At 43.0% G+C, this 20,752-nt stretch overlaps 1 protein-coding gene across 1 annotated transcript in view; it reads right to left on the reverse strand.

Annotated features, from left to right (window-relative positions):
• Positions 1-4,025: 4,025 nt before the first annotated feature.
• The window catches only part of LOC132390060 (gastrula zinc finger protein XlCGF26.1-like), a 71,249-nt gene continuing 54,522 nt past the window's right edge, over positions 4,026-20,752 (reverse strand). Inside the window, exon 3 of the mRNA XM_059962648.1 lies at positions 4,026-5,849. Within this exon, the coding sequence (XP_059818631.1) occupies positions 5,065-5,849 (785 nt within the window). The 3' untranslated portion in view covers positions 4,026-5,064. The remainder of the gene's footprint in view (positions 5,850-20,752) is intronic.

Below are 20,752 nucleotides of genomic sequence, written 5' to 3' on the forward strand. Positions count from 1 at the left end.
GTTATGAGGTTCTTTGAGTACATGGCCTGCTTTTCCGAGGGAGTGGAAGTGTAGGAAGAGTCCATGGAGGGGAGGCTTGTTTCTCGGATGTTCTCTGCTCTCCAAAGTTCTCTGCAGTTCCTTGCAGTCATGGGCAGAGCCATAGCCAAACGAAGGCGCGAAGTATCGACAAGGAGCTCAGAGACCTCGGCCTTCACCCTGCCTTGTGCAGCTGAATCCTGGACTTGCTGTCAGATCGCCGGCAGGTGGTAAGAGTGGGCTCCATCTCCTCTGTCTCTCTGACCCTCAGCACACATAACCCACAGGGTTGTCTCTTTGGCGCCCTCTGTGCACCCATGACTTGTGTTGCCACCCACAGCTCCAATCTGCTATTTAAATGTACTGAGAGCACTACATTCATTGGCCTAATCTCAAATAATAACTTTCAATAGATCAAAAGCCTGCTGATAAGGCTCGGTCCAAACAAACTTTTCACGCTTCTTCAGGAGATTAGTCAGAGGTCGAGCGATAGCAGCAACTTACAGAACTTACGATATTATCCATCCATTCCCAGAAACATTCTAAGAGCCTTCTTAGCAGTCAGAATAGGAATTTGAGAAATTGCCTGGACTTTTGCCCCAAACAGGAGCCAACTTGCTTTGACCTACAACATAGCCAGGACAGGTCACAGTGTCATGGCCAAATTCACTCTTAGCCAAGTTAACTGTAAGGCTGGCCTGGGAAAGCCTGTCAAACAGCTTTTCTACTGCAGAGATATGCTCTTCACAAGTGTCACTCCCTGTGACTAAGTCATCAATATAGTCATCTGTGTGCTCTAACCCTCGAATTACAATATCAGTCATTCTCTGGAATGTTCCTGGAGCATTTTTTCCTTCCAAAAGTCAAAACACTGTATTCACGCAAACCAGATGGTGTCGCAAATGCAGAAATTTATCTCCCTCTGTCCATCAATGGAACACACCAATACCCTTTCAACAGATCTATCTTTGTAAGAAATTATCTATTCCAACCTTATCAATGCAATCACCTACCCTAGGGAGAGGATAGGCATCTGTTTTTGTTACTGCATTTGCCTTCCTATAATCAGTGCAAAATCTAGCACTGCCATCAGGTTTGGGCACTATAATGCAGGGTGAGCTCAAATCTGATGCTGGAGGACTAATATTACAATTTTTCAGCATATATTCAATTCCTTGCTCAGTCAATTTACACTTTTCATGTTCATGCAATATGGGTGTTGATTAATCGGTTTAGCTTGACCATTATCTATGCCATGTACTGCGAGTGTGTTTATTTGGGAACATTGGGAAAAAAATCTTTCAACTTCAGAATTAATTCTGTCAGCTGTTGTTGTTGCTTTGGCTGCAGATCAGTCAACCTGTTATCGCTGTTTTCCAGAACAACTGAGTTCATTAGCCTAACTGGGACCACGTTTGGCTTGTGAAAATTCTCAGACGAGTTGATCGTTTCATTCTCAGGGTTGCCAGATTCATATGTTTTGACAACAACACTCACATTAGGTGCCTGCATGTCAAAATAAGGCTTTATCATATCTATGTATACTACCTGTGTTAGTTTACGTCGGTCGGGTGTTTTAATAACATAATTCACAAAATTAATTTGAGAGACTATTTCATACGCTCTATTGAATTTCGCCTGAATGCAGGTATAAACCACAGTGGGGCCACTGGGGTGACCTGATTAGGTTTACCCACAGCTCGACAAGTGTGAAAAGTTCTGCAAAAGGTCACAACATCTTTCCTCAAATTAGGCCAGTAAAACTATTTCATAATCCTGTTTACAGTTTTATTCACTCCAAAATGTTGACCTAAGGGCATACTGCGGGCCACATTAAAATTTCAGTCCTATAAACTTTAGGAACTACAACTTGGTGAACAATTGTCCATGCCTCACTCACTTCTATAGCAGGTGGCTTCCACTTCCTCAATAACACTCCATCCTTGAGATAATACCCAACTGGCATTTTCTTAATCTCATCATCTGAGAGAGCTGTTTCTTTCAAAGCTTCAATCTCAGGGTCTCGGTTCTGTTCTGCTGTAAACTCCTTCCTAGACAGGGATAAATCTTTCTCATCAGACTTACTACCTGAATCCTGTTGAAACAATGAAAACAGAGAAGTCCCTGACAACTCATCATAACCTGAATCCCGATTTTGGCTATCATGGGTATCAGAATCATGCTGCACAGAACCGTCTGCGTCGGCAGACTTTTTAGCCATACTTCGAGTTACTGCGCAGGAAGGATAGATGTTAAAATCCATCTGTGGGTCTTCAGTGGTTGGTTAGTTGTCAACTGCACTGCAGGAACAACTTTACCATCTGCCAGTTCATTCCCTAACAGCAAAGTAACATCTTCCACCGGTAAACTGGAGCACAATCCGATCTCAACAGGTCCCGAAACCAACCCTGACTGTAAAGTTACCTTGTACAATGGAACAGAAACCACACCGCCCCCAATGCCTTTAATAAGATTTACCTCTCCAGTGTTAGACTTATCACCAAACTTTAGAGCATTGTCTGATATAAGTGGCTGAGAAGCCCCAGTAACTCGAAGAATTTTCACTGGTACCGGGGTCGACCCTTCCTTTACTAATACAAACCCATCTGACATAAAATGTTCGAACACCTTCTTAACTCTGTCAGACCTCTCAGTCCTTATCTGAGCCTCAACAGAATGATCAGAACCCTGTCGGTTTATAGGTGCTTCAACATATTGAATACAGGCATTTGGGACTGACTCCTTTTCCTTTTCCTTCTTCAGGATGGAACAATTAGCCATCATATGACCAGCTTTCTTACAATAGTAACAAGTGAGACCAGAGTATTTCTCCTTCAACTGTTTCCCTTCATCCTTACTTTTGTCACTCGTCCCAGCTTTAATTTCTGGTTTACCCTGGTTATCCCTGCTACTCTTTTGGAAGCTCTTACTCTGGGTAAACTTGACCTTGTGGGTTAAAGCAAACTCATCTGCTAATCTAGCAGACTCCTGCAAAGTGGCAGCATCCTTTTCATCTGAATACGTCTTTATGTCATCAGGGACGCAGCCTTTGAATTCTTCAATTAAAACCAACTCTTCCAAGCTGTTAAAATCATCATTTATATTTTTACATGTGCACCAGCGGGTAATATACACAAACTTCTCATAAGCAAATTCCATATGTCCGGTTCACAGATTTCTTCAAATTTCTAAACTTTTGCCTGTCTGCTTCTGGGACCAACTCATAAGCTTTGAGCACAGCCTGTTTCACTATGTCATAATTAGCTGCTTCATCAACAATCAATGCAGAATAGGCTTGCTGAGCCTTCCCCCTTAATTACACTTTGTAAGAGAAAAGGCTATTTTATTTTTTGATTTGTTAAGAGGAGTTGTGGTTTCTTGATTATATTTATAACAGCATAACATTCTACTTCAAGTCAAGTCAAGTCACTGTTATTGTCATTTTGACCATAATTGCTGGCACAGTACATAGTAAAAATCAGACAAGTTTTTTTTGGACCATGGTGTTACATGACACAGTAAAAAAAAAACATCTGATTTTCACAATATATACTTTTTTTTTGCTGTTTATACGTCATTTGTGTTATCTGTTTGCTAACATCTCCTCTGATTTGTATTTTCTATTGGAAAATCAATAAAAAGATTGAAAAATGAATGAAATGAGAATAGGCCAACCCTCTTTTGGCCACTTTAAACTCTGAGCAACCTTCTCAAAACGCTGAAAATATTTAACCTCCACCTCGTCAAACGCAGGTACCAATTTAACTTCCCGACTGGCCTCAAACTTATCACCAGAGTACCTTTCCTGCAATCTTTCTATCCTTTCCAGTTCCAGCAGCCTCTATCTTTCTGCTTCCTCACTGTTTTTCTGCCTCTCTACCCTCAAATTGCCTCTGTCTTACTGTAGCTTCAATCTTTAATTTTTCAAACTTCTACGGGAGCTCAAGCTCACGAGGTTTACTTTCAGGAAACACCTCCAATTCCTCCACTTTAAACACACCCTCAGATACATCATGTTCAGCTATAATTCTCTGCATCTGTGCCCTCCTCATTGTCGATTTCACTTTGGCAAGTTTTAACATTTTAGCAATACTCAACAACTCAATCCGTCTGGCATCCTCCAATGCCTCAGAGGTTGGCGCTTCCACAAACCTATCAGCGTCCGCTGCTGATTTTCAACACACAAATAAATCAAAAGGGATTTTCCCAATGAAATCAATAATTAATCAATAAAAACACCCCAAATTTGTTCATATTTCAGATGCAGGCCCCAATTTTATTATGAACCATAACACTTCAGAAACAAACCAGCAGCAATTGAGTTCACACTGGGGTCTGGCTTTGATGTGAAAACCCCTCTTTTTACTATGTAGAAACTTGAGCAAGATAAACAAAAGTTAACAGAGTAATGTGTATATACGTGTGTAAATGTTGCTCCAAAACTATTGTGTTTAGGGGGAACAATGCTTACAGTTTTCAGATGGTAAAATATGAAAGTTCAGTTCATTCATGGAATAGGTGATGAGAGAGAGATATTTGCAATCCAGGCTAAATGTCGAGCGAAGGCAATTTTGTCGAATTCCACAGGTTCCATGGTGGTAAAACGAGAGAACAGTCACTGTAGATTTTATCCATCAAATTATCATCGAAATTGACTTGTCACAAGGAATATTGTCTTCAAGTGAATTACCTCACCACAGCCATGCAAGGGATAACACATCAGTTGTCTTCACAGGATATTCTAAATCAGATTCACTCCTATGGATCTAACGAGGTGACAAACAAACATTCGATGTACAGTGAATCGATAATTAACCCACCCTTGTGGGCATAGGGAAGCTCCAAACAGTGACCCTTGGCCACCAGTTCCCTGTTTTCAATCCTTCCATTTTTCCTCCTTCATCTCCGTCTGACTCTGATTGTCTGTGTCCTCGGTTAAAACTAAACAAGCTGCGAGCGATGTAAACAAGCTGCAAGTCCAACTGATTTTACTTCTTAATCCCTCTCTCTTAAAATGTCAGTCCATGGCAAATGAAACCTAGGGATTCATAACAATGGCAACTCCCCATTGTGAACTGACTGATGTGCCAGTAGTTGGGATGACCGAGTGAATCGCTTCCCACATTCTGAGCAGGTGAACGGCTTCTCCCCAGTGTGAACTCGCTGATGACATTGTTGGTTGGATGACTGAGTGAATCCCTTCCCACATTCTGAGCAGGTGAATGGCTTCTCCCCGGTGTGAACTCGCTGATGTCTCTGTAGGGTGGATGACTGAGTGAATCTCTTCCCACATTCTGAGCAAGTGAACGGCTTCTCCCCAGTGTGAACTCGCAAGTGACTCTGTAGGTTGGATGACTGAGTGAATCTCTTCCCACAGTCTGAGCAGAGGAACAGCTTCTCCCCAGTGTGAACTCGCTGATGTCTATGTAGGTGGGATGACTGAGTGTATCCCTTCCCACAGTCTGAGCAGGTGAACAGCTTCTCCCCAGTGTGAACACGCTGATGTACCAATAGAGTGGATGACTCAGTGAATCTCTTCCCACAGTCTGAGCAGAGGAATGGCTTCTCCCCAGTGTGAACTTGCTGGTGTCTCTGCAGATGGTGTGACCGAATGAATCCCTTCCCACACTCTGAGCAGGTGAACGGCCTCTCTCCAGTGTGTATTCGCTGATGAATCTGTAGTATGGATGACTGAGTGAATCTCTTCCCACAGACTGAGCAGGTAAATGGCTTCTCCCCAGTGTGAACTCGCTGGTGTCTCCATAGTGTGGAAGAGTGAGTGAATCCCTTCCCACAGTCTGAGCAGGTGAATGGCTTCTCCCCAGTGTGAACTCCCTGATGTACGTTTAATTTAGATGAGCAAGTGAATCCCTTCCCACAGTCCAAGCAGCTGAACGGCTGCTCTCCAGTGTGAACTCGCAGGTGAGCCATTATGTCAGATGGCCAAGTGAATCGTTCCCCACAAATTCAGCAGATGACCAGCCTCTGACTGGTGTGTCCACAGGTGGGAAGACTGACTGAATCCTTTCTCACACACAGAACAGGTGATTGGCCTTGTCCAGTGTGAATTTGACTGATGTACCTTCAATTGTGATAACCGAGTGAATCCACTCCCACTGTCTGAGCAGGTAACCGGCCTTTCTCCTGTCTAAAATGACGGGTACGCCAGTTGGATCCCTCTCCACAGTCTGAGCAGGAAGGATGGCTGATTGAATCCCTTGCCACACTTCTTAAATATCTAGACAGAGACAGCAAAACTGGGGTGCCGCGTTTGAGATTTCCGGCGACAGAATCCTTCTCATTTGTAACCTGTGAAAACATTTACATAATTCATCAATGGGTGTAGGACAACATTTCAGATGAGATTACTTGAGCTGCCAAAGCTTGATCTGGTATCACACTGTTACAGTGAGGTACAACCCAACTTGGAGAGAGAAATCATCTCCTGACTGGGCAGAGTGCTGGTATCTGGAATGACCATCAATTCCCTGATGCTCTTCCTGTCTCTATCAGAATGGGGCATTTCTGCCATCTCCAATTTGTACCCTGGCTCAGTTTGACTCTCTCCATTGGTATTATTCCCTGTTCCTGCTGAGCTGCATGGGTGCCTGGCCCCACAGTAACTGAAACACTCTCACACAAATTGTCTTTCTTGACATGCAGCTAGGATTTTCATTTATGTCTTATTAACTTAAAGTGCCACAGTTTTAACACCATATAAAAAAATCCTGTTGATGTGATTTGTTGCTCCGCACAGCTGTTAAAAGGACAGAGAAAAATTTTTGTATTATTTCAGGTTCTTGTCACAGTTATCGAAAATTACAACACAGAAACAGGCCCTTAGGGCCATCTGGTTTGTGGTGATCTATTTAAACTGCCCAGTGCCATACCCCTATCATCCAGGTACCTATACGAACCTCTTAATGTTGAAATCGAGCTCGCTTGCACCACTTGTGCTGGCTGCTCATTCCACACCCGGATGACCATCTGTGTGAAGAAGATTCCCGTCATGTTTCCCTTAACATTTCACCTTTCACCCTTAACCCATGGCCTCTGGTTGTAGTCCCACCCCCATCTCAGTGGAGAAAGCCAGCTTGCATTTACACTATCTATGCCTCTCTATCACAATCAAATCTCCCCTCAATCTGCTACATTCCAAGGAATAAAGTCCGAACCTGTTCAATCTTTCCTTATAACCCAAGTCCTCCAGACCTGGCAACATCCTTATGAATTTTTTCTGAACTCTTTCAACGTCTTTACATCTTTCCTATAGGTTGGTGACCAAAACTGCACTCAATACTCCAAATTAGGCCTCACCAATGTCTTGTAGAAAGTCAACGTAACATTCATCTCCTGTACTCAGAACTTTGGTTCAAGAAGGCCAATATGTCAAAATCTCTCTTTCCGTCCCTATCGAACTGTGACACCACTTTCAGTGAAATATAGACCTGTATGTCCAGATTTCTTTACTCTACAACACTCCTCCATGTCCGACCAGTCACTGTGTAAGACCCACCCTGGTAGGTCCTACCAAACTGCAACCCCTCACACGTTTCTGCTTTATGTTCTACCTTCCATTTCTCAAACCATTTTTCCCGCTGATCCAGATCTCACTGCAAGCCATGATAGTCCTCCTCGCTGTCCACTAGACCACCAATCTTGGTGCTACCCACAAATTTGCTGATCCAGTTAACCACACAATCACCCAGATTACTGATATAGATGACAAAACAACAACAGATCCAGCACTGATCCCTGTGGCAACCACTAGTCACAGGCCTCCAGTTAGAGAGGCAACCATCTGCTACCACACTGTGGCTTCTCCCAAATACAGTGTCTCATCCAATTTACTGTCTCATCTTGAATGCTGAGTGACTGAACCTTCTTGACCAACCTCCCATATGAGACTTTGTCAAGTGCCTTGCTAAAGTCCATGTAGACAACATCCACTGCCTTGCCTTCATCCACTTCCCTGATAACTTCCTCGAGAGACTCTTTAAGATTGGTTAGACATGACCTACCATGAACAAAGCCATGCTTTCTATCCTTAATCAGTCCACATCTATCCAAATACTTATATATCAGGTTCCTGCACACACATTCCAGTAACTTTTCCACTACTGTTGTCAAGCTCACAAATGTAAAAACACCTCCACCTCTGTAATCTGTACAGGGTCTATGAATCTGATGCTGCATTGCTTCACTTCTACAGACTGTGTCCATCTCCTGCATAAAGAGGAAACAAAAAAAAAATCTCCCCCATCTATGTTGTCGCCTCATATGGATTACCATTCTGATCTTGCAAAGGATTAATTTCATCTCTTGCAATCTTTTCACTCTTAACACATCTGCAGAATCCCTGAGGATTCTCCTTCACCTTGTCTGCTGGGGCAAATTCATGCCTTCTTTTATTTCTTTCATAAGTGTTCACTTGAATTTCCTGTATTTCATAAGTACCCCATTTGCTCCAATCTGCCTGTACCTGGTATGCACCTCCTTTTTATTGATCAGGGAGAGGAAAGCCAAAGGGGTGATAGAGCTGCATGCTGGGAGGTGGGGGTAGAGGGGTTAATCAAAAGTTGCAGGGGGAACGGGAGCCTGAATAATGCAAAGTTAACCAAAGTTGTTTTGCTCCTTAACATATAACAGTGATATCTACAGCACATTACAGGCACTTTGGCCCACAGTCCTGTGCCGACCATGTAACCTACTCTAGAAACTGCCTGGAACTTCCCCAGCACACAGCCCTCTATTTGTCTAAGTACCTATCTAAGAGGCTGTTAAAAGACCCTATTGTATCTGCCTCAAACACGGCTGCTGGCAGTGCAATACGCACATCCAGCACTCTCTGGGAAATAAACTTACCCCTGAAATCCCCTCGGTATCTATTTCCAAGCACCTTAAAAGACTGTAGGCCCCCCATATTAGCTATTTCTGCCCTGCAAAAAATCCTCTGGCTATCCACACAATCACTGCCCATCATCATCTTATACACGTAAAAAAGGCTCCAAACATAAACAAGGAACTAATACATTGCTTTGAGGATTTGTTTGAAGTATAGAAGATAGTTTTTTTTTTCACACAGAGAATGGTGAGTGCATGGAATGGGCTGCCAGCGGCCGTGGCGGAGGCGGAAAGGGTCCTTAAAAGACTCCTGGATGGATGCATGGAGTTTAGAAAGTTAGAGGACTAGGGGTAAGCCTAGGCAGATCTAAGGTAAGGATATGTTTGAGCCAAAAGGTCTGTATTGTGCTGTAGGTTTTCTATGTTTCTGTGTACACAAAATATAAGGGTATAGAATGGGTAAATGCAAGCAGGCTTTTTCAACTGATTTTAAGTGTGACAACAACCAGAGGTGATGGGTAAGTGGGGAGGTGAAAATTTATGGGGAACAAATTATTGGCCATGAGGGTGTGGAATAAGATGCCAGCACAAGTGATGTTTGGTCGCTCGATTTTACCATTTAAGAGACGTTTGGATGGGTATCTGGATGGTCGGTGCTGAGGTCCCGGTGCAGGTCATTGCATTCCCCAGCTTGAATGTCTTTCCAGCATTGAGAAGATGGGCCAATTGGCATGTTTCTGTACTGAACTTCTCCATGTTTCAATGACAGAGAGGCTGGCCAGACTTGATTGGAAGGGAAACTGGCAGCAGTGACAATGGAGCAGCAATGGCTGGAGTTTCTGGAGCACATTGGGAGCTGAGTGATGGATACATCCCAAAGTAGTGCAAGCATTGGAAAGGCAGGAGGACACAACTGTGGCGAAATGACCAGCCAAACCCAACATAAAAGCCAAAGGGAGGGCAAACAAAAGAGCAAAAACTATTGGCAAGCTTTTAGAAGCCAATAGATGACAACTAAAAAAGGGGTCAGATATGCTCATGGCATGGACTGATGATATTGTAGCCATTAATGCATCTTGGTTGCACCCAACAGCCTGAGGCACTTCGAGGAACACAATATATGGGGCCTCGATTCCTCTTGAAAACCAAGGTTCCCTGCATCATTTGCATCTCAACTTTTATTTTGACAGACACATACAAACACCACACCCTTAAAATTTCACTTCTGAAGGCATCCCACTGACTAAGTACTTCTTTGCCAAAAAACATTTTGTCCCAAACCACACTTGTCAATTCCTTTCTGATACCATGAAAATTGACCTTTCTCCAACTTAGAATCTCAACCTGTGTTCCAGACCTCTCTTTTTCAATATTTACTTGGAATATAATAGCATTATGACCTCTGGATACAAAGTGTTCCCATACACTAATTTCATTCACTAGCCCTGGATCGTTTCCTAACAGCTTATTGCACACTTCTACATCAGGAATTCTATGTACTGATTAAGGGCACATTTGACAATTTCTACCCCATCTGGTCCTTTTACAGTATGGGAGTCCCAGTCAATATATGGAAAGTTAAAATCGCTTACAATCTCAACCTTTGTTTCTTGACATAGTTTCTTGTTTCTTGGTATAGTCTGTGATCTCTCTACAAATTTGTTCCTCTAAATCCCTCAGATTGTTGTGTGTACTCTACTCCCTGTGATGGCTATAACATCATAATTCCATGCCCTGGGTTAATCTGGCTTTCTTACGATGCTTCTTGCATTGTGATATACACAGCTCAGCACATTCATATCACCATGCTCAACCTTTTAATTGCTGACTCAGTCTGCAGTCTGAACAGCATCTCTCTGGTGTCTAGAAAACAACCTCTCCCTCATTGTCACAAAAACAAAGGAGCAGGTTGTGAACGACAGAAAGAATGGATACAGGATAAACCTTTCTGACATCAATGGATCTGCTGTTCAGAGGGTGAACAGCTTTCAGTTCCTCAGCATACACATTACCGAGGATCTCACCTGGTCTGTACATACCGGCTGTCTGGTGAAAAAGGCACAACAGCACCACTTTCACCTCAGATGTTTGAAGAAGTTTGGAATGGTTCCCCAAATCCGAAGAACTTTCTACAGGGGCAACTTGAGAACATCCTGACTGGCTGCATCACTGCCTGGTATGGGAACTGTACTTCCCAAGTTGCAGGACTCTGCAGAGAGTGGTGTGGACAGTCCAGCCCCGCTGTATATGTGATCTTCCCACTATCGAGGATATTTACATTATTGTGTAAAAAGGACCTGCCGGATCATTGGGGAGCTCAGTCACCCCAACCACAGACTGTTGCAGCAGCTACCATCCGGGAAACAGTACCGCAGCATAAAAGCCAGGACACCAGGATCTGGGACAGCCTCTTCCACCAGGCCACCAGACTGATTCATTCATGCTGATACAATTGTATTTCTGTTATCTTGGATGCCCTGTTGTACATATTAATTATTATAAATTGCTAGAAATTGCACATTTAGACTGAGACATAACTTAAAGATCTCTACTCTTTAAAGATGTCTGTAATAAAGTCAATTCAATTCACCCTCTCCACTATCTGCTCTGTCATTCTGGCTCCAATCCTCCCTGCAACTTTAGTTTAACTGCTCACCCCACAGGGGAGCACTAGCAAGCCACTAGGATATTAGTCCCCTTCTAGCTCTGTTCTCCTAACGAACAAATCACCTAGCACCCCCTTTGACTTTCCCCCATCAGGTAATTCCCCCCCCCCACAACAGTGGTCCACCTATTCTTGTGGGGTATGGCCACAACAGTACTCTGTGATGGCTATTTAACCTCATTCACCTTCCTGACTCTCACCCAGTTTCCTGTGTCCTGCACCCTAGGTGGAACTCGCATCTCTTCATGTCATATCCATCACCCCATCCGACTGCCAGATGATCTGCAATTCATCCATTTCAAGTTCCAGCTCCTTAACGTGCAGGGTTACAAGCTGCAGCTGGATGCACATCTTGTAAGTGAGGGCATCAGGGACACTGGAGGGACCCAGTGACAACAATATTGTGTGCACTGAATTCTACATTTTGAGGTATTCATTTGAACAGCTAGCGAATCACTGTCAGTAAGAACTTTGATCTCCTCTGGGATTGATCGAGTTCATCTGCACTCTCACACAGCCTATGTGCCATGCCTGTAGCAGGTAATGAACGATGTTCTCGTCAGAGCTTTTTCATACTATCCATATCTGATTTGTTTGCTAAATGATGATTTAAAAAGTCACATTTCCAAAGATTGCTCGACTTCTTCCCACTTGCAAATTCTCCAGCAACTTTTGTGTCATCACAATACACACAGGTGACTCCACTTTCTGTATTGTACATAAATATTCCCCCTGAACCCTCCCTCAGGTGACTGACGGTGGTGAACTCAGTGATGGCAATGCCAATGAACATGAAGGGAAGGGCAGTCGTCTGTCTTACTGGAGTCTGGCACATTTATGATGTGAAAGCTACTTGTTGCCCAGGGCAAAGTTGTTTGATATCATTATGGAACCAGAGAGAATGGGCTGAAGCATGTTCTCACTGGTAGAAAATTCCAGAACAAGAGGTGGTAGGACAAGGAACAGACACAAAATGCTGAAAGAAATCAGCAGGCCTGGCAGCCTCTATGGAAAAAAATATTACTGCTGAGTTCCTCCAGCATTTGCGTTTCTTGGATCTCCAACATAGGAAAAAAAACAGAAAAAACAGAAAACCTACAGCATAATACAGGCCCTTCGGCGTACAATGCTGTGCCGAACATTACTTACTTTAGAAATTACCTAGTATTCCCCATAGCCCTCCATTTTTCTACGTGCCATGTATCTATCCAGGAGCCTCTTAAAAGACCCTATTGTATCCGCCTCCATCACTGTCACCAGCAGCCCATTCCACACACTCGCCACTCTGCGCAAAAAAAACTCACCCCGCGTGGTGATATCACGTGTCATAACGCGATGGTACCGAGCATGCGCAGAAATGAAGAATGTTCGAGAAGCATGGCAATGTAAAAAGTAGTTTTGCTGCTGTTAAATAAAAGGTCAATTCTTCCAGTATATGGTTTGTTATGAGTAACTCACAGTACGTATAAGGCACACAACACCCCTGAGATCTCCGTCCAACCACCTTTCAACTGTGCCCTCTCCACAAATTCTCTTTTTTTAATGATTGGAAACAAAACAAAGGTGATTTTCTCAACTGCTGCTGTAAAAGATTTTGTTCCCTTTCTCCGAGTTCCTAATCCTTGCATTTAGATAGCTGGAGCTCAGCTCTGTCTGAGAGATCCATCGGTTCTCATTCCCTCATCAGTCGGAATCTCCCCAGGGCCCGTGTACGGATCGTGGGGCTGAGGGACATTTAAGAGAGCAGGACTGTGCCGGGATTGCGGGTCACGGTGTCCGAAGCTCAGAGAAATTTCCCGAAATCGGTGTTGCAAACTTCACATGGTGAACTTTCTTACCTTATGCTGATCCTTCCGTTTGTGCACTGCGCGCATGCGTGATATCCGGGTACGTGAACAATGCTGACGCCTGCGAATTCAATCGGTCCTTCGCCGAATGCGATTTTTTTAACGTACGGACTTATGGGTAATCACGGTGCCATTGAACGTTTCTGCATCACCGATTCCATGACAATACTTAAGTGCTTTTTTTTTGTGACGGCTCCCATAAACAATATACGACATATCAGCAGGCACTTCGTGTATCTAATGCCAAAGTACAAACCTATTACAAATGTTGATATGAAACACAGAAGATTCTGCAGTTGCTGGAAATACAAACACACACACACGCAGCAACTAAGCAGAGGATTACACAGTCTAGGCATGCTGAACGCCCTCGGCCTAAACGCTGTCTATTTATTTTTCATCACATTTGCGGCCTGATCTGTTGATTTCCTCCAGTACTTTGCAGAAATTAACCACCCTTTTTCAATCAAACCGATTCAAAACGTTTCTGATCTTTCATTTGTACCCACATCCTGCTGGAGTTATTCAGCTTCCTTCTACTCATCGTAAACTGCAGGTCCCATTTGTTTCTGGAGTCCCAAAGTCCTGACTCAGGCTGGCAACTCTTTGGTTTCTAACTCTGCTCCATCGAAGATTCACTCGCTAGTCTGCTGTCAGGGTTTAGAGGCGCGTTGCAACAACCCGGCTGTCTGAGGCACAGTCCTTTGAAATTAGTGAAAATGACCCAAAACGTTCAAAAGAACAGGGAAGAAGGAGTTAACAATCTTAGTCCGGAGTTCTGAAGAACGTTAAAACCACAGTTCTTCAGCATGGAGAAAATCATGCAGGAAATTCATGGAGGTATATTTGATGATGAGAGTCATTTGACGTGTGGATAGCCAAAGGCTTTTTCCCAGGGCTGGAACGGCTAACACGAGGGGGCATAGGTTTAAGTTGCTTGAATGTTGGTACAGAGGTGATGTCAGAGCTAAGTTTTTTTTTAAACAAAGTGGTGTTTGTGTGGAATGCACTGCCAGCGACGGTGGTAGAGCGGGATACAATAGGGTATTTTAAGAGACTTAGATAAGTACATGGAGCTTAGGAAAATAGAGGGCTATACAGCAGGGTAATTCTTGGCAGTTTCTGGAGTAGGTTACATGGTCGGCACAACATTATGGGCCAACGCGTCTATAATATGCTGTAGATTTCTATAATTCTACGAAATTCAAGGGAAATGTCTTATCCCACGGAGAGGTGACTACTTGCAACCTGTCATCATAGGGAGTGTGAGAGGGAAACGGCTGGGATAGATTTTGATGTACTGATATAGAACAGAAACATGGGCAGGAACCAAATGGACTGAGTGGGCTTTCTAGTTTACATTGTGAGGGTGATAGAGACAGTAAGTACCTGAGACACGGGATAAATGATACAGAATTGACTTATCATTCATAGATCCACAATGTAAAACTTCTGTCTAGTCTAAGGCTAACATCAGCAGAACTGACCCCTCCAATGCTCAGTGACCAGGGTTCAGTCCTGGGTGTGATGAGCAGCCGCAAGAACTGCAGAATCTGACAGTAACAGTCCCTCATGAACCTGCAGCTGCCTTCAGTCACCGTGATGGTTAAACATTTAACACAGAGCTGATTTGAACTTCCTCCCTGATGGGAAGTTGCTGGTGTTGCAGCAGCTGGGATGATTGAGTAAATCTCTCTCTTTATTTATTAATCTTTTTATTGATATAAAGGAATATAAATACAAACAAGAGGAGAATTATCTCAAATGTAAATATCAATAACAACACAAACAGAAAGTGAAATAAACATTATCAAAGTCATACATAGTGTGATATATAATAAAAAAAGACGACAGATGATTCCTCCATTTTATTCATGGAGAAAAAAACTTTAAATTATGAAATGAAGAAAATAAAACATTGCACTCTACAAAATAAAAAGGAACTGGGCAGTCCATTCTGAGGCAATGATCAAAAAGTAAAAAAAAGAAAGAATTTTGATCAAATCTAGAACTTTGAAAAAAAATTGTAAAAGTAATAACTCAAATCAAATGAAAATATTGAATAAATGATCACCAGATTTGGTCAAATTTACAGGATGTATCTAATGTCCGACTTTTTATTTTCTCTAAACTTAGACAGGACATAATGGAGGAAAGCCAATAAAAGACAGTGGGTGGATTAGAATCCTTCCACTTCAGTAAAATGGCTGTCCTAGTCATTGAAGTTGAGTGGAATCAGGAATATTTCCTGGTTCCAATGGGACAATCCCAATGGTTCCAGATCCAAGACATTTGATAATGTTTTAAAAACATCTCTCCAGAAATTGTCTAGTTTTATACAAGACCAAAACACATGAGTGAAAGTGGCCAGCTCAATATTACATCTGTCAGAGACAGGATTGATGTTGGAAAAAATATGTGCTAATTTATCCTTTGACATACACTACATTAAACTGTATCAAGGAATGGCGGGCACAAAGAGATGAGTTATTAACCAAATAAAAATTTTACTCTATTGATTATCTGAAAATGACCCTTAAAATTCCAATTCCCAAGCAGGTTTAATTATATCATTAGATATCATTTGAATAGTGGTTTATAAATTATAGCTATCAGCCTTTTATGAAGTGGTTTAAGATGAAAAAACGGCATCTGTCATATTAGGTGGATAAACAGAAGGATAATTTGGCAGCAAACCACGTAAAAAATTCCCAATATGTAATTATCTAAAAAAGTCTACATTAGATAAATCTGGCTATCCACACGAGCAATGTCTCTCATCATCTTATACACCTGCATGAATTTCCTGCATGATTGTCTCCATGCTGAATAAGACGATGGCCACACTGTGGTTTTAAATTTATTCAGAGCTCTGGGCTAAGGTGGTTCTTCCCTGCTCTTTTGAATGTTTTGCGTCATTTTCACTAATTTCAAGGGACTGTTCCTCAGACAGCCGGGTTGTTGCAACGCGCCTCTAAACCCTGACAGCAGACTAGCGAGTGAATCTTTCTGACCAGAGTCAGAAACCAAAGAGTGGCCAGCCAGGGCTTTATAACCATATAACCATATAACAATCACAGCACGGAAACAGGACATCTCGGCCCTCATAGTCCGTGCCAAACTCTTAATCTCACCTAGTCCCACCTACCCGCACTCAGCCCATAACCCTCCCCTCCTTTCCTGTCCATATACCTATCCAATTTTACCTTAAATGACACAACTGAACTGGCCTCTACTACTTCTACAGGAAGCTCATTCCACACAGCTATCACTCTCTGAGTAAAGAAATACCCCCTCGTGTTTCCCTTAAACTTCTGCCCCCTAACTCTCAAATCATGTCCTCTCGTTTGAATCTCCACTACTCTCAATGGAAACAGCCTATTCTCGCCAACTCTATCTATCCCTCTCAAAATTTTAAATACCTCGATCAAATCCCCCCTCAACCTTACACGCTCCAATGAATAGAAACCTAACTTGTTCAACCTTTCTCTGTAACTTAAGTGCTGAAACTCAGGTAACATCCTAGTAAATCGTCTCTGCACTCTCTCTAATTTACTGATATCTTTCCTATAATTCGGTGACCAGAACTGTACACAATATTCCAAATTTGGCCTTACCAATGCCTTGTACAATTTTAACATTACACCCCAACTTCTGTACTCAATGCTCTGATTTACAAAGGCCAGCGTTCCAAAAGCCTTCTTCACCACCCTATCTACATGAGACTCCACCTTCAGGGAACTATGCACTGTTATTCCTCGATCTCTCTGTTCCACTGCATTCCTCAATGCCCTACCATTTACCCTGTATGTTCTATTTGGATTATTCCTGCCAAAATGAAGAACCTCACACTTCTCAGCATTAAACTCCATCTGCCACGTTCAGCGTTCCATCATCTTCAGGACTGCAGAAAAAAAAATGAGGCCTGGAGTTCACGATGAGTAGGAGGAAGAGGAATCACACCAGCAGGATGTGGCTACAAATGAAAGATCAGAAACATTTTGAAACTGTTTGATTGAAAAAAGGTGTTTAATTTCTGCAAAGTTCTGCAGGAAATCAACAGATCAGGCCGCAAACGTGGAGAGGAATAAATAGACAACGTTTAGACAGAGCCCGTTCAGCATGCCTAGACTGTGTACTCCTCTGCTTAGTTGCTGCCTGAACTGCAGAGTTCCTCCAGCATTGTGAGTCTGCGTCTCTCTATTTCCAGCAACAGCACGGCATGGAAATACCTGCATTTGTAAGAGGATTGTACATTGGCATTAGATACACGGAATACCTGTTAGTATCGACTTTGTTTGTTTCTGGGAGCCGTCACACAAAAGAAAACTGAGCTATGGACATGCAACCGGTGCTTGCAGAGACTTTCAATGGCACCGTGGTTCCCGATAAATCCATGCCAAAGCACCGATCTAATGCGCAGGCGTTAGCGTTGTTCATTACACCCGAACATCACGCATGCGCGCAGTGCGCAAACGGAAGGATCAGCATCAGGTAAGAGTGTTCGCCACGTGAAGTTTTCAACACAGTTTTAGGAAATTTTCTATGAACTTCGGACACCGTGGCCCGCAATCCCGGCACAGTCCTGCTCTCTTCCCTCTCTCTCAGCCCCACGATCCGTACACGGGCCCCGGGGAACTTCCGGCTGATGAGGGAATGGGAACCGATGGATCTCTCAGACAGAGCTGAGCTCCAGCTATCTAAATGCAAGGATTAGGAACTCGGAGAAAGGGAACAAAATCTTTTACATCACCAGCTGAGAAAATCACCTTTTTTTCTACCTCCAATCACAAACAAGAGAAAACCTGTGGCGAGGGCACAGTTTTAAGGTGCTTGGAAGCCGGTTGGAAGGAGATGTCAGGGGTTGTGTGCTTTATACGTACCGTGGGTTACTCATAACAAACCATATTCTGGAAGAATTGAACTTTATTTAACAACAACAAAACCACGTTTTAAACTGCCATGCTTCTCGATCAGTCTTCATTTCTGCGCATGCTCGGAACTCTGTCCCATCCCTTTCTCACACGTGATATCACAACGAGGGGGGAGTTTTTTTTACGCAGAGTGGCGAGTGTGTGGAATGGGCTGCTGGTGACAGTGATGGAGGCCGATACAATAGGGTCTTTTAAGAGGCTCCTGGATAGGTACATGACACGTAGAAAAATAGAGGGCTGTGGGGAATATCAGGTAATGTTTAACGTAAGTAATGTTCGGCACAGCATTGGGGGCTGGAGGTTGAGGCGTTCTTTATCTACGTTGGAAATCCAAGAAACACACACAAAATGCTGGAGGAACTCCACATTGATACGATTTTCCTTAGATGTTGTCTGACCTGCAGCATTTTGTGTGTGTTCCTTGTTCTACCACTTCTTGTTTTGGAATTTTCTACCGGTGAGAAAATGCCTTGACCCATTCTCTCCGGATACATAATGACATCAAACATCTTTGCCCTGGGCAACAGGTAGCTTTCGCATCACAAATGCACCAGACACCGATGAGACAGAGTACTGCGCTTCCCTTCATGTTCATTGGGATTTCATTCACTGAGTTCACCACCATCAGTCACCTGAGGGAGGGTTCAGGGGGAATATTTATGTACAATACAGAAAGTGGAGTCACCTGTGTGTATTGTGATGATGCAAAAGTTGCTGGAGAGTTTGCAAGTGGGAAGAAATCGAGAAATATTTGGGAATCTGACTTTTTAAAGCATTATTTAGTAAGCAAATCAGATATGGATAGTATGCAAAAGCTGTGATGAGAACACCCTTCATTATGAATGAATGAATCTTTCTGATGGCCTGGTGGAAGAGACTGTCCCGGATCCTGGTGGCCCTGGCTTTTATGCTGCAGTACCATTTCCCGGATGGTAGCTGCTGCAACAGTCTGTGGTTGGGGTGACTGAGCTCCCCAATGATCCGGCAGGTCCTTTTTACACAATAATGTAAATATCCTGGATAGTGGGAAGCTCACATATACATATGGGCTGGGCTGTCTGCACCACTCTCTGCAGAGCCCTGCGACTGGGGAAGTACAGTTCCCATACCAGGCAGTGATGCAGACTCTCAGGATGTTCTCAAGTTTCCCCTGTAGAAAGTTCTTGGGATTTGGGGAACCATTCCAAACTTCTTCAACAGTCTGATGTGAAAGAGGAGCTGTTGTGCCGTTTTCACCACACGGCCGGGATGTACAGACCTGGTGGGATCCTCGGTAATGTGTATGCTGAGGAACTGAAAGCTGTTCACCCTCTGAACAGCAGATCCATTGATGTTAGAAGGGTTTATCCTGTATCCATTCTTTCTGTCAGCCACAACCTGCTCCTTTGTTTTTGTGACAATGAGGGAGAGGTTGTTTTTTAGACACCAGCCAAGATGTTGTTCAGACCTCAGACAAAGTCAGCAATCAAAAGGTTGAGCATGATGATATGAATGTGATGAGCTGTGTATATCGCAATGCAAGAAGCATCGTTGGAAAGCCAGAATAGCCCACGGCATGGAATTTTGATATTGTAGTCATTACTGGGAGTTGGTAACACCCAACAATCTGAGGGATTTAGAGGAACAAATTTGTAGAGAGATCACAGACTATTCCAAGAAACAAAGGCTGAGATTGTAAGCGATTTTAACTTTCCACATATTGAGTGGGATTCCCATACTGTAAAAGAACTAAAAGGGGTAGAATTTGTCAAATGCGTCCTTAATCAGGACGTAGAATTCCTGATGTAGAAGTGTGAAATAAGCTGTTAGGAAACAATCCAGGGCTAGTGATTGAAATTATTGTATGGGAACACTTTGTATTCAGAGGTCATAATGCTATTATATTCCAAATAAATATGGGAAAAGAGAGGTCTGGAACACAGATTGAGATTCTAAATTGGAGAAAGGTCAATTTTGATGGTATCAGAAAGGATTTGACAAGTGTGGTTTGGGACAGAATGTTTTTTGGCAAAGGAGTACTTAGTCAGTGGGACGCCTTCAGAAGTGAAATTTTAAGGGTGTGGTGTTTGTATGTGTCTGTCAAAATAAAAGTTGAGATGTAAATGATGCAGGGAACCTTGATTTTCAAGAGGAATCAAGGCCCCATTTTGTTCCTCTAAAAGCCTCAGAATGTTGGGTGCAACCAAGACTCATTAATGATTACAATATCATCATTCCATGCCCTGAGCATATCTGACCTTTTTTTAGTTGTCATCTGTTGGCTTCTAAAAGCTTGCCAATAGTTTTTGCTCTTTTGTTTGCCCTCTCTTTGGCTTTTATGTTGGGTTTGGCTTGTCATTTCACCACAGTTGTGTCCTCCTGGCTTTACTACTTTGGGATGTATCCATCACTCAGCTCCCAAATTGCTCCAGAAACTCCAGCCATTGCTGCTCCATTGTCACTGC

Source organism: Hypanus sabinus, unplaced genomic scaffold (assembly GCF_030144855.1).
Source record: "Hypanus sabinus isolate sHypSab1 unplaced genomic scaffold, sHypSab1.hap1 scaffold_754, whole genome shotgun sequence".
NCBI classification, from domain to species: Eukaryota; Metazoa; Chordata; class Chondrichthyes; order Myliobatiformes; family Dasyatidae; genus Hypanus; species Hypanus sabinus.